The sequence below is a fragment of the Ursus arctos genome, unplaced genomic scaffold, assembly GCF_023065955.2.
Source record: "Ursus arctos isolate Adak ecotype North America unplaced genomic scaffold, UrsArc2.0 scaffold_28, whole genome shotgun sequence".
Classification (NCBI taxonomy): Eukaryota; Metazoa; Chordata; class Mammalia; order Carnivora; family Ursidae; genus Ursus; species Ursus arctos.
Genome location: NW_026622963.1, coordinates 34,893,954 through 34,911,340, shown reverse-complemented (window position 1 = coordinate 34,911,340; position 17,387 = coordinate 34,893,954). Strand labels below are relative to the sequence as shown.

The following is a 17,387-nucleotide window of genomic DNA, read 5'->3' as shown; positions in this document are numbered from 1 at the left end:
CTACAACAGGCAGAATGAATGTCAGGAAATGAGTAAGAATAATATTTAACTCACGGAGGGGGGGATAAAGCGGGAAGAGGCATGACGGAACCCTATGGGATTCTGGAAAGATTCTATGCCTTGATGTGGGTGACAATTACCTGGGTATATATGTAGGTAAAAAATTATCAGGCTGAACACTTAAGATTTGTGCATTCCATACTATATGTGTTATCCCTCAATTCGAAAATGTAGAAAATAAAAGCAAAAAACTAAAGTGGAGGAGCCAGTTTATACCCTCACTGGCAGTGATCCTGCTATTGGGAAAGTGAGACTTTTTCATTTTGTCTGTCTGAGAAGTATGAATTGTCTCTACTGTGGTTTCGTTTGCATTTTCCTAGTTATTGCTGAGGGTACCTATCTAGTGATATGTTTGTTGGACATTTGGGTTTTCAGTTTCTGTCAATTGCCTGTTCCCATCTTTTGAACATTTTTCTATAGAGTTGTCTCTTTTTCCTCATTGATTATAGAAGTTCTTATGCATTCTGGAAACTAGTTCTTTATAGATCTCACATTGTAAATATCTTTTTCCAGTTTATGACTTGTTTTTTCAAATTTAAAAAAATCTTTTGTTAAATCAAAGTTTTAAATTTCAATGTGGCCAAATTTATCAATTTTCCTTTATGTCCTGTGCTTTTTGTTTCTGATTTACAAAATTCACCCCCACACTGAGGTAATAAATATTCTAATGTTTTCTTCTAAAACATTTCCAAGTAATGCCTTTCACGTTTATATCTTTAACCCACTTTAAATTTACATTTGTGTATGATGAAAGGTGGGGCTGATTCACATTTTAAATCCCACTTTAAAAGACTTAAAAAAAAAAAAAAAAAACCCAAAACAAAGAACATGGTTTCTTCTGCACAGAGCTTGGGAGAAGTCTAGCAGAGAATGTGTGCCTACTTTACCTTGTGGTCTTGAGTTCCTAAGTGAATCCCCCTTCTGATCTTTTTCAACCAGGAAGATTATTTCCTCCCCGCACTTTCTTTTCTTTTTTCAGCTCTCTGCCTGCTGTGGAAGCACTGAACACCTGAGCACATAATCAACTTCAGGGTTCCTCCCGTCCTCCTAGTACCTGCATTTAAAACTTAGTCCAGCCAATTACCGTTACACTTAAAACCTATATTGTAAATCTGGAGCTTGACTGCAGAGACAGTGCCAGGCATAGCTGGGCTCAAAGGCTGTTTGTTGACTCTGAGAATGGATAATGCTGCCTATTTGTTCCTGCTACTTCTGCCAGTGACCAGCTGTGGGGACTTGACCGAGTCCTTTAATATCTCCACCTCCGTTGTTTTCCACACCATCCCCTGTGGATTGTGGACACCTTCCAGTCAGAGGTACCGTTCTTCCTCTTCTACCTGCAGGCATGGCCAAGTGAGGGCAGGGAGCAAAGGGGCATGACCACACCTGAGGCCATGACTGTATTTTGATTCAGCCCTTCCTTCCTTCAGCATCTGCACTGGGCTCTAGGGTCAGTCTGAAGGAAGTGCACACATAAGGGAGCTGGAAGTTTTATTCTTATCTGAGTAAGGCTCTGAAGCAAGAAGACTGTGTTTGAGTTCCCACTCGTCCATTTCTAGCTGGGAAGCCTTGGGCTCGGTACTTTGCTTTTTTTGAGCTTCAGTTTTCTCATCCAGCACAGTAGAGCACTTAGACCTGTGCAAGCATGTAGTAAGTGCTCTGGGAAGGTCAGCTACTGTTACTGTGACAGCAAGTTTAGGAAGAGGGATTTTAGGCAGCAGCTATTTCTGTTCCAAGTCACCTGAAAGATGCCTTCATTTTCTTACGCTAGGAGTTTTAAAATATGAAAGAGTTCCCAGATACCTACTCCCTTGGGCACTATTCCAGGTTTCAGATTGTTATCTTACTCAGCTTTGGGTCAAGGAGGAGGAAGGATGTATGCGAGTTGGCAGCAAGAGAGTTGCATGGGGCCCCTGAATATACTGGGCTTTTTTGTTTTGTTTTGTTTTAATTTGAATTAGTGACCAAATTTAAAATGAGGAAGACTTCACATTTAAAAAACCCAAGACCACCCAGGTTGTCTTGAAAGATCTGGCTGCGCTGGGACCTCATTCGGGCATGGTATCTCTCTGCTAACCGCCCTTTTCCACGTGCCCGGGCCTTCTCCATGTTCTCACCTTCACTGGCTCCTGTGCTATAGGTGACCAGGTTGCACCCCCAAAAAGACAAGCAAGGATACACCACCTCAGAGCGGCTGTCCTATGCTGTCTGTGGGCCAGAGTAAGCCTTGGGGGTGGGCTGCTCCCCGAGAAGGAAGGGCCCCAGGAAGGACCCCCCGAAGGAGAGTCCCAGTGAAGCTGAACCACGAGGTATAGTTTTCTGGGTGGCTGGAATGGGCCAGCTTGAGGAGGGGGGCAGATGGCTAGGCAGGAAGAAGGTAGAATAGTTGATGGGTATGGGGTGCGAGGACCCTCTTTTGCCTTGCCCCTGCAGCGATTACCCTCTCTGCCCATGACCCCAACAACCCAAGGAAGCTCCCTGAATGAGGACATACCTGTGAATGGAGACTGGCCAACTTTCATTGTCACTCTGAGTCCCCCTGTGGACTTCTACTCCATCTGTTCTTACCCTGTTCTTACACCTTCTCCCATTAATCCTCCTGAAACAGTAGGTTAGACCACTGACTTCCTCTCCTTCCACAGAAACCTGCAGCTACCTGCCCACCCCCGCCTTAGCCATTAGATCCAGGCCAGCCTCACCAGCCTGCCAGGAAGACAGCAGTCCTGTTTTCCCAACTGCCAGGAGGAGCCTTGTGCATAATAAATGCTTTATAAGTAGTGCTACAACGATGAGCTAACACATGTAAAACACTTAGTAATGCTCTACAAACGCTGGTCCCTGTTCTCCTTGCTCCAGTCCCTTGTTTCTTCCCAGCCTCTACTAAGTCTCTAGCAACATCTTACTAGACCTGATACTGCCATTCTCCTGTTTACAATTCTTAATAGTTCCCTGCTGTATGCAAAATAAAGGCCCTTCACAAACTGGGCCCAGGCTTCCCTCCTGTGGTATCAGCACACATTATCCTCGTCCTGGTCAGATTGAGCCGCTCTGTTCAATCCTCCCTCCCCGCCTTTGCTTGGTCTCCTGCCTGGAATGCCATCTCCGCCTCTGCGCTTGCCTGGGGCTTCCGGTCCGCTCCTGCACCAGCCACCCCAGGTCGCCTTTCCTGAGAGCAGCCACGACCACGGTGGTGTCTCTTGTCCCGTGGCCCCGGCCCTATCCCTTGTCCCTTCTACCTGAAGCTTCGTATTACAGTACGGCAGGGGCGTTGGAAGCGGTTTCCACCAGGAAACTGCGGTCCAAAGAGGACCCCTGGTGTCTTTGGAACTTTCCGGAATCCCCCCGACGCATTCCCCTTTCCAGCACGCTGAGCAGCTGATCTAGGAGTCCCGGGGGCAGGGGCAAGGGCTAAGGCTTCGGCGCACAGGGCTGGCTCCCACCCTGGAAGGGTCCTTGGAAGAACAGGAGCATGGACACGGGGCGCTATTGACAAAACACCTCGCAGCCGCGTCGCAGGGGCTTGTAAGTAGCGTCCTGTGCGTATGGGGGGGGGGAGTGAGGCCCCCGAGGAGATAAGTGACTTGAGCAGGGTCACTAGGTGAGCGGCGCGCTCGGGCGTGGGCCTCCGACCTCCTAGGCGCTGGCTGCGGCCGCCCCCGTCCTGGAGCCCGGCTCCGGGTGGGCGGCCGAGCCCTCGGCCAGGCCTGCCGGGAGGGGCGGGGCGGGCGGGGGCGGGGGCCCGGGCGGGGCCGACACAGGTGCTTCGCATCCGGACGGGACGGGGGGGGGGGGCGGCCCCGCGGGGGCTTTATAAGCGGCCCGGGGCGCAGCGCTGTGCGCGGCTCGCTGCAAAAATAGTGCCCACGTGTCTGCGCGTCCCTCGCCGCGCCGGCCCGCCCGCCGGCCGGCCCGCCCGTCCCGCAGGGCCACGCCGGCCCCATGGCGTTCCCGCTGGTAAGAGCCGCCCGCCGCCTGCCGCCCGCCGGGGCGGGGCTGGGCGGGGCGCGGTCCAGGCCGCCGCAGCTAACGGTCCGCGCGCAGCCTCGGCCGGCTCGGCGGTCCCCCTCCTCCCCGCCCCCCCGTGAGCGCGAGTCCCGGGCGGGGCGCGGGTCACGTGCCCGCGGGCGTGGGGCCTCGTGGAGGGGCGTGTGGCGAGGGGGGCAGGGAGCCTCCTCGTGACTCAGGGCCTTTGGGCTTAAAGGCGCCGCGGCCCTCCGGGGGCGGCCGGTGGGGCCTCCAGGCTGCGCTGCGGACTCCCGGTGGCCTCGAGTGTATGTCTAGACGGGAGCCCACCGGACGGAGGGGCGCCTCGGCGCCGGGAACACTTCTTTCTCCCGCAGCCGTCGCACGTGAGACCAGAAGCCGCCGGCGCAAGGAGCTCACGCGCTTCGCAGCGCCCCCGGCGAGTCTCGTTCGTACCCAGTGGGCGGCGGGGGTGGGCGGCGGAGACCCCCGCGCCGGGCCTAAGCTGCCTGGAGAGCGCCACGACGGCAGCTGGCGCGGCTCCTTTAAGGCGGAGGGATCAGGCCCCTCGTGCGGGGCCGCGCTTGCCCGGCCCGGGAGGTCACGTGGCTTCACACGTTCGAGTGCTGGAGCCGCGTTCTGGGGGCGGGGTCGGCTAGGTAGGGTCGCACGCGGGTGGGTGGCCGGCAGGCACGTGCGCCCGGGCTTCGCGCGGGGGCGGCCTGAGGCGGCGGCCCTGAGGTGGGTCCTGCGGCTGGGGCAGGCGGACCTGCAGGCGTGGAGGCTGCGCAGCCGGGAGGGAGGGTAGGCCACACCTGCCTCTGCTTTCGTGACCCGGCGGCCTGCATGTGGACAGTCGTGCATGTGGCCCTGGTTTTGTCATTCTCTCGTCAGTCCAGCTCCGGGCCAGGTGCACCAACTTGGGAGGAGGGGGTGCGGACTCAGCTCTGGCCTCAGGTTTGGCGGAGCAGCAGATGGGGGGCAGCTGGCCAGGAAGGCCTGGGCCAGTCCTGAACCCCTGAACTTGGGCCAGTCCGGACCAAGGACTGGTCACGCACCTCTGGGTGAGCCACTTGGGTGGCTTCCTGGGCTGCTTTTTGGAGCGGGTGTTGTTTGTCGTTCACTCACCCCTGAATTTGTAGCTGCGTCCGCAGGGGGCCCCGGGCCAAGCCAGAGGCCTCATGAGGGGCCCAGCGCTGCCCAGGGGCCTGCGGGAGGCCGAGGCACACCTGGCGCTGGCGGCTGGCAGGGTGCACCTTGCAGGCCTCGGCCCCCTGCACGTGCCCGCCAGCAGCATTGCGCTTGGGAAGAAGCTCCGAAGCACCACAGCCTCCGTGAGAGCGCTGAGAAGCCAGGGGGTGCTTCTGGAGGCCCAGCAGGGAGCCCCTCCCCTCCCCCACGCGCACCCCCCTCCACCCCGCAGCCTCGGCGCTCCGCGCTGCATTTCTCTGATTTCTCTGGCAACTGCCTCTGGTCTCCCTGGCTACCGCTCCGCCGCCTCACTCCCTGTTCTGGCACCTGAGTAAACTGCTGCTCTGCGTCATCTGTTGGGGCGAGGGGCAATTGGGCCAGTTGCCTCTCTGGGAGGCACAGGTGTGCCGCCTGCCTCTGATTCCCCCCCCCCCCCCCCAGGTGACAGAGTGTGCCAGCTGGAAGTGCGGCTGGTGAGGATAGTTTGCACCCTCAGGCTCCTTTTAAGCCCGGGGATGCAGGCTGGGTTAAAAATAAGTAAATCCAAACAGGCAGCACAAAACCTTGGAAACCTCGGATTGGTGATTGTTTCCCTGCTTGGTTGGTTTTTGTCGTGGGTAGGAGAGGAGTGAAGGCTGCTTCCGGAGCTCAGGGGAGCTCCGGGCTGTGGGGAACCCCTCGGGAGAGTAATGCTGAGGGGCTCCCACCTGGTCTTCTGTTATTCCTGGTGGAGCTGGCTTTGAGCAGCACTGTGTTCCCAGGGCACGTTGCTGTAGAATTTGGTGTTTGCCACAGCGATTGAATTGACGGTTGAGTGACCTGGACATGCACGTTCAGTTTGCAGGACTAGAATTTGGAAGTTGACTACCCTATATGTAAGTCAGTCTTGGTAATATAAAAACGCTTGCCTTCCCCCTCCCAAGGCTTGTGTGCACAGCCAGAGCTGGTGCATGTGATGAATGATCATGGAAACATTTGCAGCTGGGGTTGGGCCACAGGCACCCGGATACGGGGAGGGTCTTGTACAGTGGTACACCTCCCATGGCAGCGATCTTGAGGCAAAAAGCAGAGGAAGATGGTGAAAGTAGGAAGACTCCAGGCTTCACACGAAACCTGTTAGCAAGTAAGCTTGTGATACTAGCTGTCTCACTAAGTATTTTCATGAGTCATCAAGCTATTTACTTTGTTTTTAATCCTTAAAACTGGTTGTGTGCTCAGATCCCTGCAGGGAACTGAGGTAACATAAATGAGGGAAGCAGGGAGAGAGGAGGAGTGGCTACTCAGCTGTAGAGTTTGTTTCTAAAGGGAGCAGCCAGGAGCTCGTTGTTGCCACACAAAACTGTGGGCCCAGAGCTGATGGCTCGTTGACTTTTTTCCTAGTTAAGCTACCAGTCTAGGTTTTAAATGTAGCGCTTAAAAAATCATGAACAGTGTAAGGATCAAAGGTAACATGTCTCTGAAGATGAGATTCAAGCCGAGGGCTAGTTCGGGATCTCAGTCTTCAAGTGTTCTTTTTAGATTTTTCCCCTATTTTGCAAATGAGGTAGACCCGGCTCAGAAATCAAGTTACAAGGCTGTTACGGGATAGAACCCAAGTGTGATAGGAGGTCTTCCCGGTGCCATAGCTCAAGGTATAATACTGTGTGTGTTCTGGTAGGTCAGGGGTCAAGGAGTTACCGTATAGGAAATGCGATGCTCTATGGGCTGGTCCCATTTATAGGCAGTGAACCTTAACTGCATGGGAGGGAACCCCTGGTTGCTGTGGAAGTCAGTGTGGGTCTTCTGAGCATTAGTGCAGCAGCACTGATGTCAGGAGGAATGTGCTGTGTCTATCATTCCGCGATGTGTGTCAGAGCGGTTAGCTGATCCTGAGAGAGCTGGAGGTCTGGAGAACTCAGGCTCCTCCCACTGTGCGGGTGACCCTCCCAACCCTCTGCACAAAAGACTTTCTTTTTTTAGGACATTTAAAATTTCAATAACTTTCTCCTTCTGAGATGAGGCAAATCTGAAATTATAGACTTGTTTCAAGACCTCTAAAAGTAGAGTGTGGCTTATTAAATCTCACCTTTTCTCCTAGCTAAAATTCCCATAATCATGCCTCTTAGATTTCCAGGAAAAATTAATAAGGGTTTTAGCAGTGTTGCGCTAAGATCTTCTGGAATAAGCTTCCAGGACATAAAATAGCCCTATGCCAGGGATGAGAAACTGGATTTTCATTCTGCGTGAAACTTAGACTCACAGCAGTGTGCACAGATGCACTAGCAGATATAAAGGGATATGTACCTTTATTTCTGTGTTTTATTCCCAAAAGATTTAAAGCATGAAGCAGTGAAGACCGTATTCAGAGCCTTTGCCAAAGGGATTTTTCTGTGAAAATGCAGACTCAAATACAAACTAGATAATTTATTATTTTATTTTTTTTAAACCTCTGGTCTGGGAAGTTTTTAGAAAGTTGGAAACTTCAGAAGGTTACCTGGTCTCCAGCTGCTTCTCTAGCAAATGTATTTAGTTCACGTACTCTGTTAGGAGTTCAGTGTTTGTGAATTTGGGGGTGGGGAGGAAGGGTGAGGTGACTGAAGTAGTTCTCTGCTGGTATTTACTGTTTATGCGGTTGGCAATATCTGTGCAGACTTTCTCATTCATTGATTTCAGGTCCCTTGGCTAAATGACCATTCCCTAAAATAACGTATTTATTTAAAGCAGAAATTAATTAGTGAAGTTTCGGACAGGAATGCATACCGAACCTGGATATTAATGTGTAGGCTCTTGTCTTCAGTATCTAGTGGTGGAGTCAGTAGAAGAATCATAGGCTCAAATAACAAATTATTTTCTTTCCTATGGAAGAGCTGTGCTAATCCCATCCTGTTCTGCAAATCTGCTTTTCCTAGGCAGTATCTAAGCTGTACTGACTCTGGGGAGAACTTGCCAGAAAGCCTGGGGACAGAGGGTGAGGGGTAGGGAAGGGGGTTGGACCCAGAGGTTGGAGTAGAGGAAGTTACAAGAATTTTTGCTTCTGTCTGTTTGATTTGAAGCCAAGAAATGTTGATTGCACCCTTTCAGTGTTTATTAAGTCTTTTGCGTACTGCCGACCCCGCCTCCTTGGCCTCCCACATTGCAGCTTTGGAAATGCTCATTGTTTTCTTTCCTGCCTTTGTTGCTGCCTGTTTTGGTTATACCTGCCCAGGAGAGCTCATCCCTTTCTATAAGCACAGATCCCAAGTGCTGTAAGTTTTCGTGTTCAAGATAAGACCCCCAAAACAAGGCATATCTCAATTATAGTCAACTGACTAAAAATATGAAATGGTACATCATGTATGTAATGTTTTGTATTTTTCATGGGAAAATTATCTGACTTCCCATAAAAAGTCAGTATCCAAATTTCAGTGTTAAATTTGCATTGTAAACATAATTTTCACGAGTTTTGTTACTGGGATTTAAAAAGTGTCTCGTCGGGGATTATTTTGTTTCTTTAATGTATAATGTGAGTGTTTTTAAATAACACAGGCGTGGGGGGGGGAATTCCTGACTAAGTGGGGTTGAGCTTTGTGTTCGAAGTGCAGAAAAACACTCAGGCATGGATAACCTTTGATTTCCACTTTGTTTTTAATATTCCCGTACGGTTGGAGCACCTTTAGATTACAGTGAGTTAACACTCTTTTGTTTTGATTTTTAAGGCATTTGGTGATGATTTGCCTTGAGGTAATTTTAGAATCCCCAGAGGACAGGTCTAAAGATTGATTTGTGTTTGAAAAATGGGTCACAGTTGCACCTAGCTGTTGATTCTGGGAGTAATTTAACTATAAGAGCGTTACTGGTTTCTTTATTCTTGGCCAGCATTATATGCAGATATATGTACCATCCTGACGGGTTTAGCATCATGGCCTGAAGTCTCCTTGGATAAAGGTATGGGAGTAGTTGGAGGAAAGCAGTTACCTTGAAGGGCTGGTTGGGTTTTCTGTCTTTTGACAGAACACTTAATCTCTTGCTACTTAACACCTGCGCTCTCTGCATTCTGGCTTTGTGCTCCTGGCTCTGATACCATCTGTCTCCTGAGTCTGTCCTTTCTCTTGAGACTTTTTTTTTTTAACTGTAGTTTTAGAATTGTTATGAAGCTCAAAAGATATTAGAGACCTGTCCGTCTCCCAGATATAACTCAGGGTTGACAACAAACTCAGATTCTAATGTCTATTTTCTCGGACAAGAGAGCTAAGCTCAGTATGAGAAGTGATTGTTTTAAGTTAATGCAGTGAGTGGATGGTAGAACCAGGACTGGCACACAGGTCTCTTCATTTCCATACTGGTATTTCTAGAATTGAAGCATCTTGGTCTTTGCTGTATTGGTCTCTGATTATCTCCTTCTACTTAAAATTTCCACTTGTCTCCTAAGACTTAATAGCTCCCTCCTCCCGTCTGATAGATCTTTCTTGTCCTGGCACTTACAGGCTTCCTCCACCCCCTGAATGCCACATTCCCTATGGTTCATTCTGTTGGCTCCTCTTGCCCCTTATACAGAGGGCCTGTGTATTCCTGCTGCACTAGTCCTCTCTCTTGGACCAAGTTTTAGGTTGAGTTGTAGCCCTGCTTGTTCTCAGAACCCATGGTTCTGATTGGCCTACTGAAGGAGTTCTGTCAGAGGCATATTAAACCCAGCAGGTTTAAAAACAGAACCAATTTCTTCCCTCTACTCATCTCCTGAGGCTAATCTAATTCTATCCCCTCCACCCAATTAGTCTATTTTTTTCCAACTAGACTCTAGTGTTCTCTTGGGGGAAAGAACTGTGTTTGGGGTGCTTTGGTTTTTATTTTTCTAATTTTTTCAGTCACTGGAGGCCCCAGTACAGAAGGACGCTAGGTTAATACGTACTTGTAGCCTTTGCTTGGAGACCTTTTCGCAGTTTCTGTAACTATAAAGCCTTGATGTGGTCTAACTGTGTGTCTCTCTTGGCCCCTGCATCCTTTCATTGCTTCTTCCTTCCATTGCTACCGCTAGGTCAAGTCTCCCTTGGAGGAGTGTTTTCAGTCTGCCCTTTCTACCTTCTTCCTCACTTGTTCTTGCCTATTCACATGTGTTACTCTGTGTGGAGCTCTATCCCACTAGTGGTCTCATTGTTCCCCAGACCTACCCTTCTGATTCTTGGTCGTTGGATAGGTATGTCTCCCAAACTCATCCCTCTGTGCCTCTGGCCTCCAGGAATGACTACTGAGGTATTCCTTAAGTCCAGGAGGTTTTGTTTTTGTTTTTGTTTTTTTAAGTAGGCTCCCCAGCGTGGGTCTCAAACACATGATGGTGAGATCAAGACCTGAGCCGATATCAGAAGTCAGATGCTCAACTGACTGAGCCACCCAGGGGCCCATTAGTCTAGGAGTTTTAAGATGAAACTCAAACTTGCCTTGGATTTTGGACTTCACAAAGCTGAATTTAGCTCTGCTGGTCAGGAGGTTATGTCTGCTTTCCTGTCATGCTGCTTTTCCTGCACTTGCTACCCTGCCTGAGTTTGGAGAGGTCTCTCAATGCCCTGGCTTCCAAATGTTTCACATGAAGCAGTGCGGTATTTCTCTGCCCTTGTGAGAGCCTCCCACGCAGCTTCAGAGTTGCCACAGAGCAGTTCGCTGGCCTGCTCTGTTTCCTCTCCTCCTCTCTCTTTCTCATGCTGCCTTGAGGCAGACGAACAGGAGATCTGGAGTCTGGGATCCTGATTTGAGTGCTTGTGCTCTGTTAACTGGTTGATTTTTGAGCAAGATTTTCAGTTTTTCTAAGCATACCTTTTTCTTTGCAATGTGAGACTGATACAGGCTCATATATTCTTGTGTGGACCAAAAGATACTCTGGGCTATTCACAGAGTTGGACTTTCCCTCTCCAATTGGAATTGGCTCCGATTACATTCTTCACCTTCAGCTATTGCAGAAGTGGCCTCCTCCCTATTCAGAGAGCAGTTTGTGCATTGGGGTCCATCTTTCTCACACCCTCACACCTTTTGGTTCGTTGTTCCTGCCACACCTTTCACCTCTGTCCATAAACATGATCACGTCACTCCCGTGTTTAGACCCTATCTTAGTACAGCACTCCCCTCGAGCAGCCAGCCTCCCTGGCTTTGCTTAGCTTTTTCCCATCAAACTTTTGTGCAGAATAGCTCCCTACCCGTCTGGCCCACCCTTTGTTCATCTCTTAAATCCTTGAGATCCGACATCAGAGCTCCTCTTCCTTCTCACACATGCATTTCTGAAACTTTTTCCTGAGTTCGCTGTGCCCTTAGGAGCATTTCTTCAGTCTTTCAGGATATTTGCATTTCTGCCTGGATGTTCCGATAAGATCTTTGAAAAGTGCCAGTTTGATCACCTACCCCATAAGGCAGAGGTTCACAGACATTTTCATCTCAGGACTCCGTCACTGAGGACTTCAAGAACTTTTCTGTGTGTGGATTGTATCTACCGATATTTGCCCATTAGAAATTAAAACTGGAAAAATAAATCATTTAAAGTTATAAATCCATTATATATTAACAGAATTTGATTTTTTTTTTTAAAGATTTTATTTATTTATTCGACAGAGAGAGAGACAGCCAGCGAGAGAGGGAACACAAGCAGGGGGAGTGGGAGAGAAAGAAGCAGACTCATAGCAGAAGAGCCTGATGTGGGGCTCGATCCCATAACGCCGGGATCACGCCCTGAGCCGAAGGCAGACGCTTAACCGCTGTGCCACCCAGGCGCCCCAACAGAATTTGATTTTTGAAAACAAAGGAACATGAGAAGAGTGAGCATTCTTTTACATTTTTGCAAATCTCTTTAGTATCAGATTTATTAGAAGATAGCTGGCTTTTCCAGTCTGTGTATTTAATCTGTTGCCACATGTTGTTTCGGTTGAAATAGATGAAGAAAATTTGGCCTCACGCAGATATGTAGTTGGAAAGAGGAGGAATATTTGAATAGCCTTTACGTTTAATTGTGGCCGTTCCTCTTTGATACTACACCAAAACTCCACAAGTGTTAACTTCCTAAAAGTCAGTTGCAACATGGAATCTGAAGTCGTATGGGTGTACTGTCCTTACTCTGTTACATTAAAACACAGTGATCCCTCTTGTATCTTGGATAGATCATTCTCCCATGCCTGATTTTGTAACACTATACTTGAGTCATTTCACAAATACTGGTTCACTGTTATGCACTATTGCACAGTAAACATATCATACATGCACATATACACATTGTGCTGACATACTAGTTAATAACACCACCAGTCTCATCAGAAAAGTCTTAAAGTATTGAGGAAGGGGGCAGATGAAGGTTTCCCAGGGTTCTGTTTTTTCCTTCAAAGCTCAAATTATATATCATTGGCAACAAATACTGACTGTTAGTATTTTATTTGAAGCATCTCGTTTACTTTGTTTTCAAGAGAATGTTTGCCAAATACCCAAAGTTTGATAACCATAGTAGGTCAGTTCTTTCAAGTAAAAAAGATGTTTCATTAAAAAAGCTAATTCTTTCTGAAACTCAGTCACATAAATACTTTCCCTTGAGACACGATTATACTTCAATATGCAGCAATCGGGCTTCACGCTTACTTCCCATTTGTCTCAAGGAATATTGAAGGCCTGTACTCAAGGGTCAGGATTTAATACGTTTTTACTGCTTTCTCAAGGACATTTGTAAGAGAATTGGCTGTTTCTGGGACTCCAGAGCACGAAGAGCACAGTAACTGTTTACTATAGTTTATTGGCATTGCCTAGATTCCTGCTAAGGTGCCAGTTTTACCCACTCTCATTATTTTGTACCGTCGTTGCAAATGTCAGCATAGTGATAAAAGAAGTTGGTATCTTAGAATTATGAAAGTAGTTTTGGCTTTGTGGACCTCTGGAAGGGTCTTGGGGACCTCTGTGGGTCCCCAAGACCTCCCTGGAGAACTACCCCTATATAGTAAAGGCCAAACCCCTTAGTGGTAGGACACAAAGCCCATCATCATCTGGCTTCAGTTTAGTGGCCGAGTTTAATCCCTATTGGTCTCCGCTTGGAACTTTTTTAAAATTGAGAGAGAACATCCATATAGTAAAAGGCACTAATTGTAAGTGTATAATGTGGTCAGTTTTTATATATTTATATTATTTTTATACACCTAAGTAACTACCACACCGATGAAGATACAGAACATTTCCAGTACACATTACTTAAAATGAAACCCTGTAGCATGTAGTCTTCTGGGTCTGACTTTTCACGCCCACTTAATTATCTGAGATTTCTACAAGTTGCAATGAAGTCCAAGTTTATTGCTGTAGTCCCACCATTCCCAGAACCAATGGAGTGACTTAGTACACCTAAACTGTGCAAACAGTGTGATTGATGCTGAACACCTGCTCTCCTCCTGGAGTCTGGAATTTGAGCCTATTCCAGGCAGAGGCTGCCTGTGTGACCACCCCTCAATAAAAACCTGGGTGCCAAGTCTCTAGCAAGGTTCCCTGGTTGGCAACAATTCCTGTGTGTCCTCCCAGCTTACTGCTGGGGGAGCTAAGCCATTAAGCTTATCTTGGTGTGACTCCCTTAGAAGAGGGTCCTTGGAAGTTTGTACCTGGTTTCCCCCACACTTTGTCCCATATACATTTTCCCTTTGCTGGTTTTCCTCTGTATCTTCTGGCTGTGATAAATGTTAGCCGAATGTGCTCAGTACAACTATATGCTGAGTCCTGTGAGTCCTCCTAGTGAATCATCAAACCCGGGGGTGGTCTTGGGGACCACTAACACAATGACATTAGTTTTTTTTTTTTTTTTTTCGGAGCTTGAGTGTAACTAAAACTGCTGTGACTGTTCTTGTACATGCTTTTTTATAGTCCCATCTTTTCTCTCGCTTATAGGAGCCTGAGTGCAATTGCTGGGTCATAGGACTTAAAATTCTAGCAGTAGTGTACTTCTAGTTGCCTAAAAGCATCCCTGTTTCATACCTCCTTGCCTTTGTACCTGTTCTTTTTGCCTAGAATGCCTTCCCCACTCCTACTAGGACTGTTTGGTAAAACCTTTTAATCTTGTCACCTTCCTACTGCTCTTGTTATTTCTCTGTATATTTATTGTTAGACTTAAAATACAGCATATGCTTGTTTATGTGCTTGTGTTCCCATTAGACTCACTGCTTGGGTGCATGGATTGTCTTACTTATCCTCTGTCTCCAGAATGTCTCCTGGCATCTGAGGCAAATACTGTCAGTAAATGTAATTATAACCTATGGGTCTGCAGTCACCAGGTTATGTTGTTTATGAGTTCTTTGTTTATCATTCATGTGAATTGTCTCTGGTCCAAGGGGTTTAAAACCCCAAACCCTGAAGTGACTGTGAGTGGCTTAGAGCTTTGACAGAAGAGGTAGGGTTGGTGACTGAATATTGATTTTGATCTTAACATTGAAGAAAGGAGTCGCTACCACCAGTGGAGGTTGTGATCGAGGTGGTAGAACACACCTGTGCAAGCGGTGTGATACGGGTCTGCCTCTCCCGTCGTGTCTGTATTGAGTCCCTGCAAGGGCCGCAGGTAGGACGCTGAGTGCCACTTAGATGAAGACTGTGGAGGACCTTACCGTTTAGCAAACCCAGAGCTGACAGTGCATATAGCTAACAGTTCGACAGGTAAGTGTGACAAGAGCCACAATTACAGTGACCATGTGTTCTGAATATTCTTGAGCAGTCATGGTATTAAATATTCCCTTAACGTTCTCATTAACCTGTCTTGGAATTGTAGTATTTCCTTTTCCTGATTGGGGTGGGGGGGCGGAGTGAGTGAGTGTGTGTGTGTGTGTGTGTGTGTGTGTGTGTGTGTATCGCATTGAATGTACCCTGTAGAAACTGAAAACTAACCAGAAAAGTAAAGCGAGATCATGAGAAGAGGGTTCCTGAATTCAGTGAGTGGAGAATAAAGATCAGATCCCCAAAGATACCAAGTAAGATAAACCTGAAATATTGGTTGGGTTTGACAATTATGAAGTCATTAATTTAGCCGTTCTGTAGTGTCTTTTTTTGGGGGGTGGGAGGGGGTCATGCTAGCAGGACATCGTGGGTTGAGAGGACAAGCAGGAGGTTAAAAAAGTAAGTGTAGCATATTTTCTAGAAGGTTGGTAGTAGAGCAAGAGAAAGAAGGCAGTGGCTTGGGAGGAGTTTTAAGTCAAGGAAGGTGTGTTTGTGTTTTTAGGATGAGAGAGCTTTGGGCATACTGAGAGTCTGATGGGAAGGAACCAGTGGAGAGGACAGAGGAAGGTCAGATCATGAAGGAAGAGAAAGAAGGGGTGGCATCTTGAGTCTTGTATCTGGTGATGGATTTACTTTGTCTTTCTGCAAGTAAGGACCTGTAGCCATTTCTCCTTTATTCCTGGTGACCCTCCCTGTCCTGTCCTGTTTTGCCACTTCCTTTTCTTGAATTTACTGTGTTCTGTATCCACTCTATGCATGTTCTCTGCTTGTCTGTCCTTTCCCACACTTAGAGGAATTCTGATTTTTCATTCTCTAGCTTATAAGTCTGAGTTGTCAAGCCAGTCCAGGTACCTTAATTTACTCCTCTCCTGTACATGTAGCATTTTGTACTTACTTGATCTCCACTTACCTAACTAGATTTCCTTCTCCTGCTTGACTGATTCTCCTCAGGTCAAGGATTATGTTTTATCTATCTGTAATCTCAACATCTAACCTAACAGGTTTTTAGTATTTATGAAATATTAGATTGAACTGTGTGAAACTGCTGCTTTGTTGGTTGGAAAAGGTAGAATGTTGACAGTTTTTTATGGACCAACCTAATAAATTTTAAGTTCTTACAGTGTTGCGTGGAAGACTTGAGGTGGAAGTTCAGTTAAGAATGGTCAAGTAAGGGTCAAGGAGAAAATTAAACATAGAGAAGCATTTCTTTTTTTTTTTTTTTTTTTTTAAAGATTTTATTTATTTATGTGACAGAGAGACAGCCAGTGAGAGAGGGAACACAGTAGGGGGAGTGGGAGAGGAAGAAGCAGGCTCATAGCGGAGGAGCCCGATGTGGGACTCGATCCCGGTACGCCGGGATCACGCCCTGAGCCGAAGGCAGACGCTTTAACGACTGCGCTACCCAGGCGCCCCAAGAGAAGCATTTCTTAACAACGGTAGAGTCAGTAAAGTTCAACCAGAAACTGACTTTGAATGACCAGGTGACGAAAGCACACGTGGGAATTTGGCTAGATGATTTACATTCTTCCATAAAGAAAACGTAACAGTTTCTCAGGTGAGACTGTAGCATTTCCTAGTCTTTGTCTGAATGACATTTTTCTAAGTGGGTGTTGTAGAAGGTCTGTTCAAAGTTGTAGTTAAATAGTATTTTCAAAATCATGAGTATAAATGCTATAGAGATTTTGTTCAGCTTTATTACTTATAAAAATAAAGGCAAATTGCCAAAGTACATCTCTGAACCAATTTTTTGGGGGCATCTAAGTATATTGCTTTCTCTTGATGTGTCTTGTCGTGTGTGTGTGTGTGTGTGTGTGTGTGTATGAGATCTCTACACCCACGGTAGGGCTTGACCTCACAATCCCAAGACCAAGAGTCAAATTCTCTACTGACTGAGCCAGCCAGATGCTGCTCTGTTGGTGTATCTTAATTAAAAAACAAAATCTAAATGTTCAAGATTAATGTTTTCATCCGAAAAACCTCTAACTAATTAGAAAATCTTATTCTCAGAAAATTTTTTAGTGTGAACACAGTTTTGCTGGAGGCTTAGTAGATTCCAGTCTATGGACCCCAGATTAAAACTCCCCCTGGAAGAATAAAGTGTGTGTCCTTCAGACAGTCATCCATCAGCCTCTCCAGTGGCTTGTCATGAAGCCATAATAAATGATTAGCAGGAATAGTCTTGAAGGGTCTGCAGTGTAGGTATTGTGTTTTTGATTAATGGCAAACTGAATTATAATCAACCCAGAGGTGGTAGAGTTGGCATTCATTTATGACCATTAAATATCCCCAGACCAGAATTTTTTTTTTTTTAAGATTTTATTTATTTGACAGAGAGACAGCCAGCGAGAGAGGGAGCACAAGCAGGGGGAGTGGGAGAGGAAGAAGCAGGCTCCCAGCAGAGCAGGGAGCCCGATGCGGGGCTCAATCCCAGGACCCTGGGATCACGCCCTGAGCCGAAGGCAGAGCCTCAATGACTGAGCCACGCAGGCGCCCCCAGGATTTTGACCTAAAGAATG

General features: G+C 47.4%; 1 protein-coding gene across 9 annotated transcripts in view; it reads left to right on the top strand.

Moving 5' to 3' along the window:
* Positions 1–3,479: 3,479 nt before the first annotated feature.
* Positions 3,480–17,387, top strand: part of CPEB1 (cytoplasmic polyadenylation element binding protein 1) — a 96,521-nt gene continuing 82,613 nt past the window's right edge. For 4 of the 9 annotated variants that reach the window (XM_057303728.1, XM_057303726.1, XM_057303727.1 and 1 more), the window contains exon 1: positions 4,240–4,471. In XM_057303728.1, the coding sequence (XP_057159711.1) occupies positions 4,334–4,471 (138 nt within the window). In that variant the 5' untranslated portion in view covers positions 4,240–4,333. Of the gene's footprint in view, positions 3,583–4,203; positions 4,472–17,387 lie in introns of those variants that run through there. The other 5 variants (XM_044388431.3, XM_044388432.3, XM_044388434.3 and 2 more) reach the window with 4 other exon arrangements.